The sequence below is a fragment of the Rattus norvegicus genome, chromosome X (genome assembly GCF_021556685.1).
Source record: "Rattus norvegicus strain SHRSP/BbbUtx chromosome X, alternate assembly SHRSP_T2T, whole genome shotgun sequence".
NCBI classification, from domain to species: domain Eukaryota; kingdom Metazoa; phylum Chordata; class Mammalia; order Rodentia; family Muridae; genus Rattus; species Rattus norvegicus.
In genome coordinates, this window is record NC_141554.1 from 159148293 (window position 1) to 159167001 (window position 18709).

Genomic DNA, 18709 nt, shown 5'->3' on the forward strand with positions numbered 1-18709 from the left:
TCATGGGCTGGACAAAAGGAGCAGCAAAACTGAGCAGCATTTGAATTCATGAACACCTGTGATCTTAGGCTATGCATAAAACCATAGTATAACAAACTAAAAAAATGAATCAAAATATTACAACAAGGCAAGCTTAATTTTTCCAATGAATGTAAAAATAGTCTAAAATTGGATTATGGATTAATGCAAATAAACACAAAGATTAGGGGAGGGAAATCATCTTAATATAGGTCAAAGGGAAGTTGCACATTTTTGATCATGTTCATAAATAAACATGCATCCCTTAAATTTTTTTAAAATAAAATGCATCCTGAAAGAAAGAATGGGATATCAAGTAGATGTGTACTGTATTCTCTACTCAGAATTATCTGTCATCTGGCCTTTGTAGGAAATCTCATGATTATGAGTTTTACCTTTTAAAATTAATAATCAATACCGAATGTTCCTCATTTCTTGAACCCAGAATCATTATCACGACTTAGAAATCATCAGTTAACTGAATGTGCTTGTGAACATACACACATGTACAAACTCTCTCTCTCTCTCTCTCTCTCTCTCTCTCTCTCTCTCTCTCTCCCTGTCTCTCTCTCACACACACACACAAAGAGAGAGAGAGAGACAGACAGACAGACAGAGAGACAGACAAAGAGACAGAGAGACAGAGACAGAGAGAGGTGCATGCTCATACATGTGAAAGCAATCATAAAAAAAATCTCAATTTAAAAGTGGCAAAAGTGACAGGAAACTGTGGTCAGGGTGTGTTATATGAGAGAAGAGTCTGTTTTAAATAAAAAATAAATTAATTTTAAAAAGAAAAGTGGCAAAATGGGAGCCAGCACAATGGTTCAGAGGAGAATGACATTTGACACCAAGCTTGATGACTCAACTTTGATTCCTGGGAGCTACAAGGTAGAGAGAGAGAACTGACTCCATATGAATAAATGTAAGAAATACTTTTTTAAAAGTAACAACACAAGGAAATAGAATATTTGTGAAATTTTGTTACAGGGATGGTATCACAGTTTGAAAACATTCTTAACCCTTATGTGACTATAATCAATTAGGTTTATTTCATATTCATAAAAGTATCAAATATACAGTGTGACAATTTGAAACAAGAAAATTTGTAGAAATGGAACCATTGTTCACAAATAGTGGCATTGTAAATTGGCACATCACAAAAGTATTTGATCTGAAAACTGTTAAACGTACAAAGATTGTATGAATGGCAAAGTTTATATGTAAGTAAATACCCTAAAGAAACTCAAATATGCTCACTGGATGTTTGTCCAATTTTATTGTGTCATTATGTTTACTACTTTAAAATAAGAAGCAGCCCAAATTCACACAAACAAGAGAATTGATGAAAGGAAGGAAAGTGGATATAAGAATAATTGGTAGTGGTTAACTTAATTAGGATTAAATGTATCTAAAGGAATTGCTTTCAATGTTTTGTACAAAGGACTTTTTATCTGTATTTAATAGTTATTTTTAATAATATGACATATTTAAGGATATTCCCATTAACTTACTTAATCAGTTTTAAAAGTTAGGTTATATACATCTATTTTTATAGATCTTAATCCAGAATGAAAGCTGCTGGAGAAATATCAGACAATAACTATTTGTTCCTTAGGTATCCCACAACCTTTGACCAAAAGCAATCAGATTTTGACCTAACCGTTCTATAAATGCCATCAATTACTTCCTTGCAAATTGAGCCCTTACATATTCTCTAAGGATAGTTGCCTCCAAATTGACAAATAAATTCTGATGTTTTCTGAAGCACTTAAATCAAATCTGCCAGATAATAAGACTAAGTTTTCCCCCGGGAAAGGCATTTAATACTTTGCTATATGGGCTTCAAGCCTTGAAAATGCCATGTCAAAGCAAGCACCAGAAAAAAGTCTTGCAAGGCTTGTGCCTATTTAGCAAAATGTGGGGTCCTACAGCCAATGCAAATGAATTAAAGTGAAAGTTTTTTCATTTTTCCAATTTTGAATTCTTTCTTCCATTTCCATTCTCTCCATCATTATACATTTGGAGATATTATGCATATGCTAATCCACAGAACTCTTTCACTGATGTATGGCTCTTAAAATGGTCTTCTAAGTATGTGCATGTGGCCTGGCTATGCATGTTACACAAACCCCAGGAGAGAACTGATCATGGACTCCTAGGAAGAATATAGACCTTTCTTGCTTACATCTGAAAATATACTTATGGCGATGAAATGAGAGTCACTGTCAATCCACTGTGATCCTTGCCACTAGTAAGGAAGGAGCATAAGTGGACATACCTTCTTTGCAATGCTAGGGAGGACTGGATTTCATATACCACTACCAATAAAGTAACCCTTCCCTGAACTTTTGCTTTCTTCTTAATGACCACTTTTTCTTTGCGATATCTAAAAGTTTTGATATCTTTGCACAATTTCCATAAGCATTTGTCAAATCAGAATATATATTACTTGAATTTATTATCAAGAATTATGACTATAGACCCACACCCGCGGATCCCGGCCCGCAGCAGCTCTCTGCTCCCAGACCCGGTGAGAGAGAGACCCAACCGCCTGGTCAGGTGGGCACTCCTGAGGCTGCAGAGCGGAAGAGACCACCAACTCTGCTCACCCCTGCCCACATCCCTGGCCCAAGAGGAAACTGTATAAGGCCTCTGGGCTCCCGTGGGGGAGGGCCCAGGAGCGGCAGGACCCCTGTCCCTGAGACACCGCCGGACCCTGAAGGAAACAGACCGGATAAACAGTTCTCTGCACCCAAATCCCGTGGGAGGGAGAGCTAAACCTTCAGAGAGGCAGACAAGCCTGGGAAACCAGAAGTGACTGCTCCCCGCACACACATCTCGGACGCCAGAGGAAAAAGCCAAAGACCATCTGGAACCCTGGTGCACTGAAGCTCCCGGAAGGGGCGGCACAGGTCTTCCTGGTTGCTGCCGCTGCAGAGAGCCCGTGGGGAGCACCCCACGAGCGAACCTGAGCCTCGGGACCACAGGTAAGACCAAATTTTCTGCTGCAAGAAAGCTGCCTGGTGAGCTTGGGACACAGGAAAGCAGAATTTCTCTAGGACCTGGCACGTTCTGTGTTTACCGGAAGTCCCACACCCGCGGATCCCGGCCCACAGCAGCTCTCTGCTCCCAGACCCGGTGAGAGAGAGACCCAACCGCCTGGTCAGGTGGGCACTCCTGAGGCTGCAGAGCGGAACAGACCACCAACACTGCTCACCCCTGCCCACATCCCTGGCCCAAGAGGAAACTGTATAAGGCCTCTGGGCTCCCGTGGGGAAGGGCCCAGGAGCGGCAGGACCCCTGTGCCTGAGACACCGCCGGAACCTGAAAGAAACAGACCGGATAAACAGTTCTCTGCACCCAAATCCCGTGGGAGGGAGAGCTAAACCTTCAGAGAGGCAGACAAGCCTGGGAAACCAGAAGTGACTGCTCCCCGCACACACATCTCGGACGCCAGAGGAAAAAGCCAAAGACCATCTGGAACCCTGGTGCACTGAAGTTCCCGGAAGGGGCAGCACAGGTCTTCCTGGTTGCTGCCGCTGCAGAGAGCCCGTAGGCAGCACCCCACGAGCGAACCTGAGCCTCGGGACCACAGGTAAGACCAAATTTTCTGCTGCAAGAAAGCTGCCTGGTGAACTCAAGACACAGGCCCACAGGAACAGCTGAAGACCTGTAGAGAGGAAAAACTACACGCCAGAAAGCAGAACACTCTGTCCCCATAACTGACTGAAAGAGAGGAAAACAGGTCTACAGCACTCCTGTCACACAGGCTTATAGGACAGTCTAGCCACTGTCAGAAATAGCAGAACAAAGTAACACTAGAGATAATCTGATGGCGAGAGGCAAGCGCAGGAACCCAAGCAACAGAAACCAAGACTACATGCCATCATCGGAGCCCAATTCTCCCACCAAAACAAACATGGAATATCCAAACACACCAGAAAAGCAAGATCTAGTTACAAAATCATTTTTGATCATGATGCTGGAGGACTTCAAGAAAGACATGAACACACTTAGGGAAGCACAGGAAAACATTAATAAACAAGTAAAAGCCTACAGAGAGGAATCGCAAAAATCCCTGAAAGAATTCCAGGAAAACACAATCAAACAGTTGAAGGAATTAAAAATGGAAATAGAAGCAATCAAGAAAGAACACATGGAAACAACCCTGGATATAGAAAACCAAAAGAAGAGACAAGGAGCTGTAGATACAAGCCTCACCAACAGAATTCAAGAGATGGAAGAGAGAATCTCAGGAGCAGAAGATTCCATAGAAATCATTGACTCAACTGTCAAAGATAATGTAAAGCGGAAAAAGCTACTGGTCCAAAACATACAGGAAATCCAGGACTCAATGAGAAGATCAAACCTAAGGATAATAGGTATAGAAGAGAGTGAAGACTCCCAGCTCAAAGGACCAGTAAATATCTTCAACAAAATCATAGAAGAAAACTTCCCTAACCTAAAAAAAGAGATACCCATAGACATACAAGAAGCCTACAGAACTCCAAATAGATTGGACCAGAAAAGAAACACCTCCCGTCACATAATTGTCAAAACACCAAACGCACAAAATAAAGAAAGAATATTAAAAGCAGTAAGGGAAAAAGGTCAAGTAACATATAAAGGGAGACCTATTAGAATCACACCAGACTTCTCGCCAGAAACTATGAAGGCCAGAAGATCCTGGACTGATGTCATACAGACCCTAAGAGAACACAAATGCCAGCCCAGGTTACTGTATCCAGCAAAACTCTCAATTAACATTGATGGAGAAACCAAGATATTCCATGACAAAACCAAATTTACACAATATCTTTCTACAAATCCAGCACTACAAAGGATAATAAATGGTAAAGCCCAACATAAGGAGGCAAGCTATACCCTAGAAGAAGCAAGAAACTAATCGTCTTGGCAACAAAACAAAGAGAATGAAAGCACACAAACATAACCTCACATCCAAATATGAATATAAAGGGAAGCAATAATCACTATTCCTTAATATCTCTCAATATCAATGGCCTCAACTCCCCAATAAAAAGACATAGATTAACAAACTGGATACGCAATGAGGACCCTGCATTCTGCTGCCTACAGGAAACACACCTCAGAGACAAAGACAGACACTACCTCAGAGTGAAAGGCTGGAAAACAACTTTCCAAGCAAATGGTCAGAAGAAGCAAGCTGGAGTAGCCATTCTAATATCAAATAAAATCAATTTCCAACTAAAAGTCATCAAAAAAGATAAGGAAGGACACTTCATATTCATCAAAGGAAAAATCCACCAAGATGAACTCTCAATCCTAAATATCTATGCCCCAAATACAAGGGCACCTACATACGTAAAAGAAACCTTACTAAAGCTCAAAACACACATTGCACCTCACACAATAATAGTGGGAGACTTCAACACCCCACTCTCATCAATGGACAGATCATGGAAACAGAAATTAAACAGTGATGTCGACAGACTAAGAGAAGTCATGAGCCAAATGGACTTAACGGATATTTATAGAACATTCTATCCTAAAGCAAAAGGATATACCTTCTTCTCAGCTCCTCATGGTACTTTCTCCAAAATTGACCATATAATTGGTCAAAAAACGGGCCTCAACAGGTACAGAAAGATAGAGATAATCCCATGCATGCTATCGGACCACCACGGCCTAAAACTGGTCTTCAATAACAATAAGGGAAGAATGCCCACATATACGTGGAAATTGAACAATGCTCTACTCAATGATAACCTGGTCAAGGAAGAAATAAAGAAAGAAATTAAAAACTTTTTAGAATTTAATGAAAATGAAGATACAACATACCCAAACTTATGGGACACAATGAAAGCTGTGCTAAGAGGAAAACTCATAGCGCTGAGTGCCTGCAGAAAGAAACAGGAAAGAGCATATGTCAGCAGCTTGACAGCACACCTAAAAGCTCTAGAACAAAAAGAAGCAAATACACCCAGGAGGAGTAGAAGGCAGGAAATAATCAAACTCAGAGCTGAAATCAACCAAGTAGAAACAAAAAGGACCATAGAAAGAATCAACAGAACGAAAAGTTGGTTCTTTGAGAAAATCAACAAGATAGATAAACCCTTAGCCAGACTAACGAGAGGACACAGAGAGTGCTTCCAAATTAACAAAATTAGAAATGAAAAGGGAGACATAACTACAGATTCAGAGGAAATTCAAAAAATCATCAGATCTTACTATAAAAACCTATATTCAACAAAATTTGAAAATCTTCAGGAAATGGACAATTTCCTAGACAGATACCAGGTATCGAAGTTAAATCAGGAACAGATAAACCAGTTAAACAACCCCATAACTCCTAAGGAAATAGAAGCAGTCATTAAAGGTCTTCCAACCAAAAAGAGCCCAGGTCCAGACGGGTTTAGTGCAGAATTCTATCAAACCTTCATAGAAGACCTCACACCAATATTATCCAAACTATTCCACAAAATTGAAACAAATGGAGCACTACCGAATTCATTCTACGAAGCCACAATTACTCTTATACCTAAACCACACAAAGACACAACAAAGAAAGAGAACTTCAGACCAATTTCCCTTATGTATATCGACGCAAAAATACTCAATAAAATTCTGGCAAACCGAATTCAAGAGCACATCAAAACAATCATCCACCATGATCAAGTAGGCTTCATCCCAGGCATGCAGGGATGGTTTAATATACGGAAAACCATCAACGTGATCCATCATATAAACAAACTGAAAGAACAGAACCACATGATCATTTCATTAGATGCTGAGAAAGCATTTGACAAAATTCAACACCCCTTCATGATAAAAGTCCTGGAAAGAATAGGAATTCAAGGCCCATACCTAAACATAGTAAAAGCCATATACAGCAAACCAGTTGCTAACATTAAACTAAATGGAGAGAAACTCGAAGCAATCCCACTAAAATCAGGGACTAGACAAGGCTGCCCACTCTCTCCCTACTTATTCAATATAGTTCTTGAAGTTCTAGCCAGAGCAATCAGACAACAAAAGAAGATCAAGGGGATACAGATCGGAAAAGAAGAAGTCAAAATATCACTATTTGCAGATGACATGATAGTATATTTAAGTGATCCCAAAAGTTCCACCAGAGAACTACTAAAGCTGATAAACAACTTCAGCAAAGTGGCTGGGTATAAAATTAACTCAAATAAATCAGTTGCCTTCCTCTATACAAAAGAGAAACAAGCCGAGAAAGAAATTAGGGAAACGACACCCTTCATAATAGACCCAAATAATATAAAGTACCTCGGTGTGACTTTAACCAAGCAAGTAAAAGATCTGTACAATAAGAACTTCAAGACACTGAGGAAAGAAATTGAAGAAGACCTCAGAAGATGGAAAGATCTCCCATGCTCATGGATTGGCAGGATTAATATAGTAAAAATGGCCATTTTACCAAAAGCAATCTACAGATTCAATGCAATCCCCATCAAAATACCAATCCAATTCTTCAAAGAGTTAGACAGAACAATTTGCAAATTCATCTGGAATAACAAAAAACCCAGGATAGCTAAAGCTATCCTCAACAATAAAAGGACTTCAGGGGGAATCACTATCCCTGAACTCAAGCAGTATTACAGAGCAATAGTGATAAAAACTGCATGGTATTGGTACAGAGACAGACAGATAGACCAATGGAATAGAATTGAAGACCCAGAAATGAACCCACACACCTATGGTCACTTGAATTTGACAAAGGAGCCAAAACCATCCAATGGAAAAAAGATAGCATTTTCAGCAAATGGTGCTGGTTCAACTGGAGGGCAACATGTAGAAGAATGCAGATCGATCCATGCTTATCACCCTGTACAAAGCTTAAGTCCAAGTGGATCAAGGACCTCCACATCAAACCAGACACACTCAAACTAATAGAAGAAAAACTAGGGAAGCATCTGGAACACATGGGCACTGGAAAAAATTTCCTGAACAAAACACCAATGGCTTATGCTCTAAGATCAAGAATCGACAAATGGGATCTCATAAAACTGCAAAGCTTCTGTAAGGCAAAGGACACGGTGGTTAGGACAAAACGGCAACCAACAGATTGGGAAAAGATCTTTACCAATCCTACAACAGATAGAGGCCTTATATCCAAAATATACAAAGAACTCAAGAAGTTAGACCGCAGGGAAACAAATAACCCTATTAAAAATGGGGTTCAGAGCTAAACAAAGAATTCACAGCTGAGGAATGCCGAATGGCTGAGAAACACCTAAAGAAATGTTCAACATCTTTAGTCATAAGGGAAATGCAAATCAAAACAACCCTGAGATTTCACCTCACACCAGTGAGAATGGCTAAGATCAAAAACTCAGGTGACAGCAGATGCTGGCGAGGATGTGGAGAAAGAGGAACACTCCTCCATTGTTGGTGGGATTGCAGACTGGTAAAACCATTCTGGAAATCAGTCTGGAGGTTCCTCAGAAAATTGGACATTGAACTGCCTGAGGATCCAGCTATACCTCTCTTGGGCATATACCCAAAAGATGCCTCAACATATAAAAGAGACACGTGCTCCACTATGTTCATCGCAGCCTTATTTATAATAGCCAGAAAATGGAAAGAACCGAGATGCCCTTCAACAGAGGAATGGATACAGAAAATGTGGTACATCTACACAATGGAATATTACTCAGCTATCAAAAACAACGAGTCTATGAAATTCGTAGGCAAATGGTTGGAACTGGAAAATATCATCCTGAGTGAGCTAACCCAATCACAGAAAGACATACATGGTATGCACTCATTGATAAGTGGCTATTAGCCCAAATGCTTGAATTACCCTAGACGCCTAGAACAAACGAAACTCAAGACGGATGATCAAAATGTGAATGCTTCACTCCTTCTTTAAATGAGGAAAAAGAATACCCTTGGCTGGGAAGGGAGAGGCAAAGATTAAAACAGAGACTGAAGGAACACCCATTCAGAGCCTGCCCCACAGGTGGCCCATACATATACAGCCACCCAATTGGACAAGATGGATGAAGCAAAGAAGTGCAGACCGACAGGAGCCGGATGTAGATCGCTCCTGAGAGACACAGCCAGAATACAGCAAATACAGAGGCGAATGCCAGCAGCAAACCAATGAGCTGAGAATAGGTCCCCCGTTGAAGGAATCAGAGAAAGAACTGGAAGAGCTTGAAGGGGCTCGAGACCCCAAAAGTACAACAATGTCAAGCAACCAGAGCTTCCAGGGACTAAGCCACTACCTAAAGACTATATATGGACTGACCCTGGACTCTGACCCCATAGGTAGCAATGAATATCCTAGTATGAGCACCAGTGGAAGGGGAAGCCCTGGGTCCTGCTAAGACTGAACCCCCAGTGAACTAGACTATGGGGGGAGGGCGGCAATGGGGGGAGGGTTGGGAGGGGAACACCCATAAGGAAGGGGAGGGAGGAGGGGGATTTTGCCCGGAAACCGGGAAAGGGAATAACACTTGAAATGTATATAAGAAATACTCAAGTTAATAAAAATAAAAATAAAAAAAAATAAAAAAAGAAAAAAAAAAAGAATTATGACTATAATATCTTATATGGATCCCCTTTCCTCAGCATTCCGGGTTTTGTCCCAGTAAGCTAGGTGGTCAGTTCTCTGACTATATTACTTACTTGCATCATTACTTAGATGCACTTTTTATTTGCCAGGAAATTTCTCAGTCGAAGATTTCTAGTTGGTACTTGGTACCTTACTTTGTGAGTTTCAAACATCAAAGCATCCTTCAGGAAAGGGTGAGCAACACCTGAAACTAACATCTAAACTTTCCTATTTAACAGTTCCTCCACCTCCACAATGGACACTGCAATTCAAAAGATCTTAACGATAATAATTGGGGAAGAAGAGGCTATCAATATGAGAGTGGGGAAGGTCACATGGAAGGAGTTGGAGGAAGGGATTAGGAAAGGCAGAAATGGAAGAAAGAGAATCGAACAGTGATGTAACTATATTTTAATTAAAATGTATAAAACAAAAAATTAAGAAAGAAAACAGATTATGCAACAGTAACAACGATACCTAACTTTACAAAGAGATCTTGGGATACCGTGAGGAATTTTTCCATCTGTCAAGATCTGGTTTTCACTGTAAAGGGTTAGACAGGCCCATTCTGAAAGTGCCTTTTCACTAAGCCATTCTGTCTGTCATGGCCACCTTTGTGCCACCTTCCCATAAATCTGATCATGAAAATGGCCTAATCACTCCTAATCGTAGATGGTTACAGAAAGGCACATGGCCTCAATTCACTCAAATTGGGGCAAAATCTTTTGGTGTCTCACAGTGTTGATATTACTACTGAGAAGCCATGTATTATTTCATCCCATTTATTACAGAGTTATCATGACCTGTTCAATCATGATGTCTATAAAATCCCAATTACACCCAGTTTCCAACTCATTTTTTGTACTCTGAATTAAATTTCATTTACTTTTTCATGTACTCTGTTGTTGTCCTGCTAAGGTTCTTGCTGCAACTTATCACCACAGTCAGATGGGGATCAACTGTTGCACAAGAACACAGAGAGTAGATCTTTTAAAAGCAACAGCAGTGTGCTTTTCACTCAGATGGACTATATAGCCTTAAGAAGGGCTGAAAGTGCTGCTAAAAGAACATTGATAGGGTTGGGGATTTAGCTCAGTGGTAGAGTGCTTGCCTAGCAAGCGCAGGGCCCTGGGTTCGGTCCCCAGCTCTGAAAAATAAACAAAAAAAGAACATTGACTTCATTTGTCCCAAGCATTTCCTCCTGACCAGGAAAGATCCATACATTCTACTGCTTTAACTTAATCCTTTTGAAGGATATAAACAAATGAAATAACCAGACTTGGAAAAAAGAAAGAAACAAGCCAGGCGAAGAGACTGTGTGTATGTGTCATTGGCATCTCTGAGTTCAGATAGCTGTTTGCAGGCGTTTTAGATTGTACACCAGCTGTGAAGAGTCTATGTGTGATTGGGCTATGCATGTACATTTACGTGAATGCATTTGTGGATGGTGATAAATGAGTGGCAACGAGTAAATGTGGTATGTGTGTGCGTGTTAGTGTGTGTGTGTGTGTGTGTGTGTGTGTGTGTGTGTGTGTGCATTTTAAGAGAAAATGCATTAAAATTTAATTTTAACGTTAAATTTTCTTAGGGCTGAGAGATAGTTTACTAAAGTGCTTGCACCAGAGGACGTGAGTTCAGATCCTCAGTACCCACAAAAAAGGCTGGGCATGCCACATTAAAAGTAGACACACAGTGGATATTTATACAGTGCCTACTGTTTGGGGCTGATTGTAGCTCTCCCTCTACCCACATCTATAAAAGGACAAACATTTGAAAATGATTTAGATCCCAACTCTGGTATACTTGGTTCATTTATGTCCTCAGTGATGGAACAAACTTCTTGGACGGCTCTACTGGTTACTTGACCGACAATAGTAACTATCACATCACTTTCTTCAAATGACCTGTTTAGACAAATATGTATGATGCCAAAAAATGTGATGAAACAGATAATTGCTGATAGAGAACTAAGCCAATTTTTAAAGATATGGAAGAAAGAAACAGGTATATCTGTGTGGCTAAGTATAGTTTATGGATATAGATGAAGTACGCATGGAAAAAGTAAAATTGTCAAAAAAAATATGCTAGTGAGAAGTCCATGGGACAAGATATCGCCTTAGGAAAAAAACTATGGAAAATGACAATTTGTTTTCTTTCACCCACTGAATCATCTTTCTCTTTTCCTTTTCAGGAACTATACTTACCATATCAGTGTCTGACACAGGGCCAAAACTGGTCACATAGATATCTGTCTTCACTTCAGTCACTGCATCTGAGTGAAATAAAGTAGAAAAATGTATCATGAACCAGTGTCTCCTTAGGTCAGAAGGTGCAATGCAGATATGCTCTGGACTGCAACCAGCATGCTCTTTCTGAGGAGGGGCATTTAACACTGCCACAATACCCCTCCCCCCCCCAAATAACTGTCTCATATATGTTATTCCTTTGCAGTGTACATGTTAGGTCCAAATATAATTTCTATCTTTTTACATAACACTGAAGATGATAGAATTCACAAACATAGGAAGCTGTTAAAAAGGCCCCTGATATCTCCACCTGTTGGGCTCTAACAATGACTTACCCTTACTTGTGGTCAATTAAAATAATCTAAAATCTAACGCTCTTCCACATCTGGAACACAGGATGGTAGTATCCCCCACTTCCCTCAAAACCAAAGCAGGGAGGAGAAAAGTAAATGGTTACAGTTATAGGAAGATATAGTGAGTTACTAGAACAGTTAATGTCTGATACTAGACCCTCTACTCTGTAATGAGCATGAAAACAAATTCTCACTAGTGTGTTGCTACCACCAGCCTGAACAGTCTAGGATGATGAGCCCAAGGAGAACAACTGTGCAGCCATAAAAGTCTGTCCACAATGGACTTTGTTAACTAAAGAGAAAGTCTGTTGAGTCAAGTAACAGAGGTTTGGAACTCGCTGATGTAACATTATATACTATACATCAATTTTCTTTTTGTGATATCTGGTTCTTTTTCTGCCTTCTGGTGGACACCATCCCTGTTTTCTTTTTAAATTTTATTATTTATTTCATTTATTTTCTTTGGGTTTCTTTTGAGACAAAGTTTCTCTGTGCATCCCTGGCTATTCTGGAACTTCTTCTGAAGACTGAGCTGGCCTCAAACTTAGAGACCTACCTGCCTTTACTGAGTTTTTCTTCTACTTAGAACAATTCTGCTCATGTTATTGAAACCCAACTAGATATTTCATAGCAGTTTGTCTCAAATACAGCATAAACCACTCTAGCCTACTGTAGTTCAGTCAAACCCATTTCAACCTGCTAAAAATCTCATAATTGCCATAACTAATGTCCCACTCTGGCCCAACATAGGTGACACAAGTTGATGTGCAAGAGAGATAATATAAATGAGTCTTATACAAGATCTGACATGTGTATATAAGTGGGCCACATTTTGAAGTCTATGTTAGTATTTCTTTTCTGCAATTGGTAAGCATAAAAAAACCCTTTTGCATCTGCATCATATTAACTCTATACACACAGCCATGGCATATGATCCAAATATTCTTTCTCTCTTCATTCCTCACTTGTGAATTGATTTTTCACTTGTCCAAGTCATCCCTAAGACTTACTGTAGTATGTGCCTCTCCCAGGGCACTGGTGTGTTCCATGTGCTCAAAGCCACTGCACTCATCCAAAAATCATTCCATTTCCATGAGAGTTTATAAACTTCATTTAATAATAACCAGCACTACAATCAATTCACCAAAAGACACAATTTACTCCCAAGCTTAATCAACAAAACCATGACTCTGAGAATAGAGCTATGTTTTAAACAGTTGGGCTCTCATTCTGAGCACAGTCTGTGCTTTAAGCTATTTCTGTACTTGGATCAGCAGAGACTATGTCTACGAACCAATGATGTAATTCTTGAAAGTGTGTCATGAGAGATTCATTGGCTGGTAAAGCAAATATATTTGCATATATGTTATGGCACAGTGATTTCTAATTTCCTTATGCATAACTACATTAACCAAAATAGATTAATTAACAAACTAGAATACAATCACACTTTAATCCAACATTGAGCAGGCCATTTTTAAAATATGAAAAAAAAGTTTGCACTAATATAACTGTAAATTTTTGAGTTATGGAGAATTCCAACAAAGGACTCATCTTACGTGCGTGCACGTGCACGCGCACACACACACACACGCGCGCGCACACACACACACACACACACACGCGAGAGAGAGAGAGAGAGAGAGAGAGAGAGAGAGAGAGAGAGAGAGACAGAGAGGAAACTTTCCAAAGCTGTCTTTATGATAGACATGGATATTTAATATGAAGTGAAAAAGAAAGTTCCCCCATCAGCATTTCCTACTTCTAATGCTCCCAAGGCCAATCAAGTTCTCAATAATACAGTAGAGGAGTGGCATGACAGGAAGGTGCTCTAATTCAAAGGGACTCTGGAATCATTGTGGCACTGACAGAGACTGGCCTGGATTTAAAGGCTTGAGCTCTATAACTGATAAGAGAAAAGAAAACTACATAGAGAATTCAAGAGTGGGGGATAATACAAAGAGTGAGAGAAAGCAAGAAAGCAAAAAAGCGAGAGAGAGAGAGAGAGAGAGAGAGAGAGAGAGAGAGAGAGAGAGAGAGAGAGGTTATGTGTTTTCAACAGAGATGACTCATGCAGTGGGCTGTGGAGCCAGGATATTTGTTTACACCATAGAAATGCAAATAAAGAAGCAGGGACAAACGGAGATATTTTCTCTAGTATTCTACACAGGGTCCCAATACTCAAACAGTTTGTCTCATTTTTTGGCTAAGAAATCTAGAGCATCCTTGAAGCAAGGTACCTGAGAATACATCAAACCTGCAGAAGGATAACATAGTGACTAGCTGGGTTGAAATTTAGGATCTAACAGAATTCTCGGAGGCATTTTTGTTATTGAACTCCTATGTTCCTACTTTACCATCTAGAAAAATTGGAATGGTAGCAATTATCTCAGCATGGCTCTAAGGCCCTAAAAGTTTATGTGTAATCCAGTTTAGATAGATTCAGTGGTCACTATACAATCTTTTTGGTGTAGCTTATACTATTTCAGAAGTTAGACCTCATGGACCACTCGTAGGACCAGCTACCTGCTCAGAATCACACAGAAGTCTGAAGTCCGTGTTCCAGTCTCAGAGGACAGTATTCACCTGGAACTCCAGCTCCTCTGTGTGAAGGAACAATGGTGTGGATTTACAATTTCATTCGAATGAACATAAGTACAGTTAATTGTACTAAAATTGTGGTCTTCTCAATAGGTATAAATGGGAAATGTTCATTAATAAAAGACAAGAGAGGCTTTTCACATGGCTTAGAGATGATTTTGTCTCATTTTCATTTGTTCAGAGAACTTAATTTCCTTCCACTATAACTCTGAAATAAAAAGTAATTTATTATATTTTCCCTTTGCAAATTTGCTGTAGTATTGGAACTGATTCAGTGGCCTGAAGTGACTCAAACATACGTATGTTGTATAAACACATATATATGTGCATGTAATCATTAATGCTCATTGATGCTCTAATTAGTAAATAACACATTGGACCAAATCCTGCATTATTTCCCTCTAGCACATATCTGAAAGAACAAAGATTAGCCAATTAGCAAATGATTACTGTGTTTATGATGTTTATGATAAGTATGTTGTTCATAGTAACCTTTATTTTCTAGTTTAACTTCAAGTACATGCTTAAGAAACCTTTCATTTTCTCCTTGAAGACCTTGAATTAGGGCTGGAACAGTTTTTACAGGCTTTCCCATTCTCCCTGCTCCACAACCTTGTGCATGCATATTATCCTTGGCTCTGGCCTTTGGGTACACAAGATAAAATGAATTTTCTATTTCTTTTGAGATTTAATGATCTGCAGAGATGCAAACATTGTGAGCATTATAGCCTGAAATGTGTTTTTTCTTGTTCCACACTGTGTTCCAACTTCTTTAAACTCTTCCCTTTTTAGGTGGTTCTGAGTCCATTCACTTGCCTTCATCGGCTCACTTACCAATGGCTTAGCAATTATTGATCCTCTAAAATATGTTTAATGATCTCTGTTCACATCTTCATTGAACAAGTGATGATGAAAGGAATGATATGACTAAAAGTGGACAACTCTTCCATAGTGCATTATGGGCTTTTCCCTGCACTGTTATTCGTTCTAGTAAAGTGATGAGAATTGGAGGATTGGCCAAGAGAACCACTGGCCAACTTTCCTGTTTACACTCAGATTCTTAGAAATGTGATGAGGAACAATAAAGTATGTGAAAATGAGTCCCCATTATGACCAGCCAAGTCTGCTAGCCACATGAACTTATGTACCAGGCTTCAGTGACTCTGAGGCAAGATCATAGGAAAATGGAAACTGGTACACTGTTCTCAAGCCAGTGCTTTTGACATTTCTCCTTGATTATTTCTGGGGAGAGACAGATGCTGTAAGTACTCATCCATGCCCCTACCCCAGTTAATTCATCTCAGATAAACTCGTTGGAAAATCCGAAAAGGTAGCTAAGGAAAGCAGAGATTAGAAAAGAGTATAGCAGCCATGCTGAGCTCAACTGTAAGCTCTGCTATTGATTCACATGCTTCTGAACAGGCTGTCTGCAAGCACATCACACAGGTGGTATTTTGCAGGCTTTGGGTCTCTGTTTTCTTGTCTATGCTACTCCATCTAGTGTCTTGTATCTAAAATGTTCAGAAAACTCTAATAACCAATTGCCTTCCTGTTGAAGGCTGTAAATGAGAAGGTTAGCAAAATACATATTTGTAACATAAAACCCGAGACATTTAAAGTACCACAATCATTAACACATTACCTTTAAAACTCTTCTATTGTTCTACTAGAATAAATGAGTATCTTGACTTTCTCAAAGACAATACAGAATAAACTAAAGCCAACATTGGCAGTACACATATCTAATCCTGGCAGGAGCCATTTGGTAATGTTTACCTGAAATCCTAGCACTTTTGAGACTGAAGCAAGAAAATGCATTTGGATTGGCAATATGGTTGGGGAGCAGTACAGACTAAGTAAACTCCATAGTGCCACTCTGTGTCAAAAATAATAAGTAAATATAGCAAATACATTATGGCTAATTATTAATAAAATCTCTGAAAACATGTTAGGTTCTTACATTAACTAGAAGATACACACAAAGCAAAATATGATTATAAGCAGAAATTCGAAAGAACAACCCATACAGGAATAGTTTCCTAATTTTTCTTTCTTACTTTGACAAGTTTTCTCTAAAGGAGTAACTGCAAGGTGGGGTTGCCACACAAATGACTGAAATTCTGACAGAAACCTCATACATCTTATTTTAAAAAAGCAAAGAAAGGGATTCATATGGGACAAAGTGTATGCACATTCCAGAATAGAAAGAAAAATGCTTAGGAAAGTATCCCACCAGTTCTGCATGGCAATCCTCTCAGTTGGGCTGTATGTTACTGGTCTAACTTAGAGTCTGCATACCAAAGGCTTGAGAAGAACAATACAATTTAATTTATTGCCTTTATTTCAGGAGACTTCATGGGCAGCAAAAGTATGGAACAGACCCATAGCTGCATGGCAGGCTTTGAGAATTTAAAATGAACTTACATTTCAACCATGGTCCTATGCTGTCTACTAAGTGGTCATGAGATAAATCATACTGAAGTAACCCATGTTATTGTCTTTTATATGAGACACTGAGATATATACATATATGACAAAGGAAATCTGGGGTGAGAATTTACTATCTAAATAATGTTCCATATGGTCAGACATAATTTTTGAGGACTGCTGTCCCTTCAATTGCTAAAGAGACACACTGCATTTTAAAAGGGGTCATACTTTACCTATGCCTGCTTAAGATTCCATATTTAGCAAAATAGACTTCTGTTTATGTTCTGTTAGGCCTATTGAAAATTCATGCCTAAGTTATCACTTGGGCTTTTGAAGAATCTCTGTATCTTCAAACTTTTCTTTGTACTATTTTTCCTCTGAGTGAGCATTGCTTGGATTGGAAATTTCCATCCTCATATATATTAATCCTTTATTAAAACTAACTCTGTCTTTTGAAAAAAAGAAGGCTTAAAACTTTAAGGAACAAAGACTATTACCCAGAGAGATCTTTTTAAAAAATGAGATAAAGAAAACTTCTCCATAGTACAATAAGAAGACCCAGAATAAATGATAAAATATTTTAAATATCTTATTTAACAATAACAAGGAAAAATTTACCAAAATATAGAAAAAAGACATAATTAATAGGATTAAACTGTAAAATAACTCTGATGTTGGAAAGGTCAAGACTTTAAAGTACTCTTTATAGCTATATCCCATGAGTTAAATGAAAATACAAAAAAAAAAGATAGACAGAAGTTCTTTTCTTTTTGGATCTGTACCTAGACAGAAGTTCTTAAAAGAGAAATCATAAAATAACCACACTGATGTTTCAAAAATATGAAATTACAAAATGTGAGGCAAGCACTCTACCACTGAGCTAAATCCCCAACTTATGCAGATATAAACATTAAACAAAATTTGGTGTCATTAGAAAATGGCTGAAAAATAAACTTCAGAAACAATTGTGTATACAGGGGGCAGTTGTTATGTAGTATCAACTGCTTGCAAGGGTATGGAGGAGTAATTTTCATATGCTATTGGTAAAGATGCAAAATTGTATGCTCATATTGAAAAATATTTTTTAAATGTGTTATAAAAGGAAACATCCCATTATTAATCCTACTCATCACAAATGAGTCCAAATTAAGTCAAACAATAAATGTTGTATAAATATCGGCTGTTTTTTTATCCATAATAAACAATTGGTCCATCAATAAAGTATATGTTCTGTGGAGTACCAATCAATAAATATATAATTAATTGCTAGTAAATGTAAGAGTATGGGTGAATTTCAAATAGATATCAGAAAGTCAAAGAAGACATACAGAAAAGGTTACTGCTGCCTGATTCTGTTTATACAACATTTAAGCTAGATTAGTCATTGCCAGCTTGTAAAAGATGGTCAGAGTGGACTGAACAGCAGCACAGAAGCAAGAGGATATTTTTAAGTTGATGGAACTATTCTACATCTTTATTGTTTCAGTAATTTT

The 18709-nt window shown here is 38.8% G+C and overlaps 1 protein-coding gene across 2 annotated transcripts in view; it reads right to left on the bottom strand.

Moving 5' to 3' along the window:
• Positions 1–18709, bottom strand: part of Gabra3 (gamma-aminobutyric acid type A receptor subunit alpha 3) — a 240372-nt gene that overhangs the window by 84098 nt on the left and 137565 nt on the right. For both annotated transcript variants that reach the window (XM_087599124.1, NM_017069.3), the window contains exon 4: positions 11791–11858. In XM_087599124.1, the coding sequence (XP_087455250.1) occupies positions 11791–11858 (68 nt within the window). The remainder of the gene's footprint in view (positions 1–11790; positions 11859–18709) is intronic.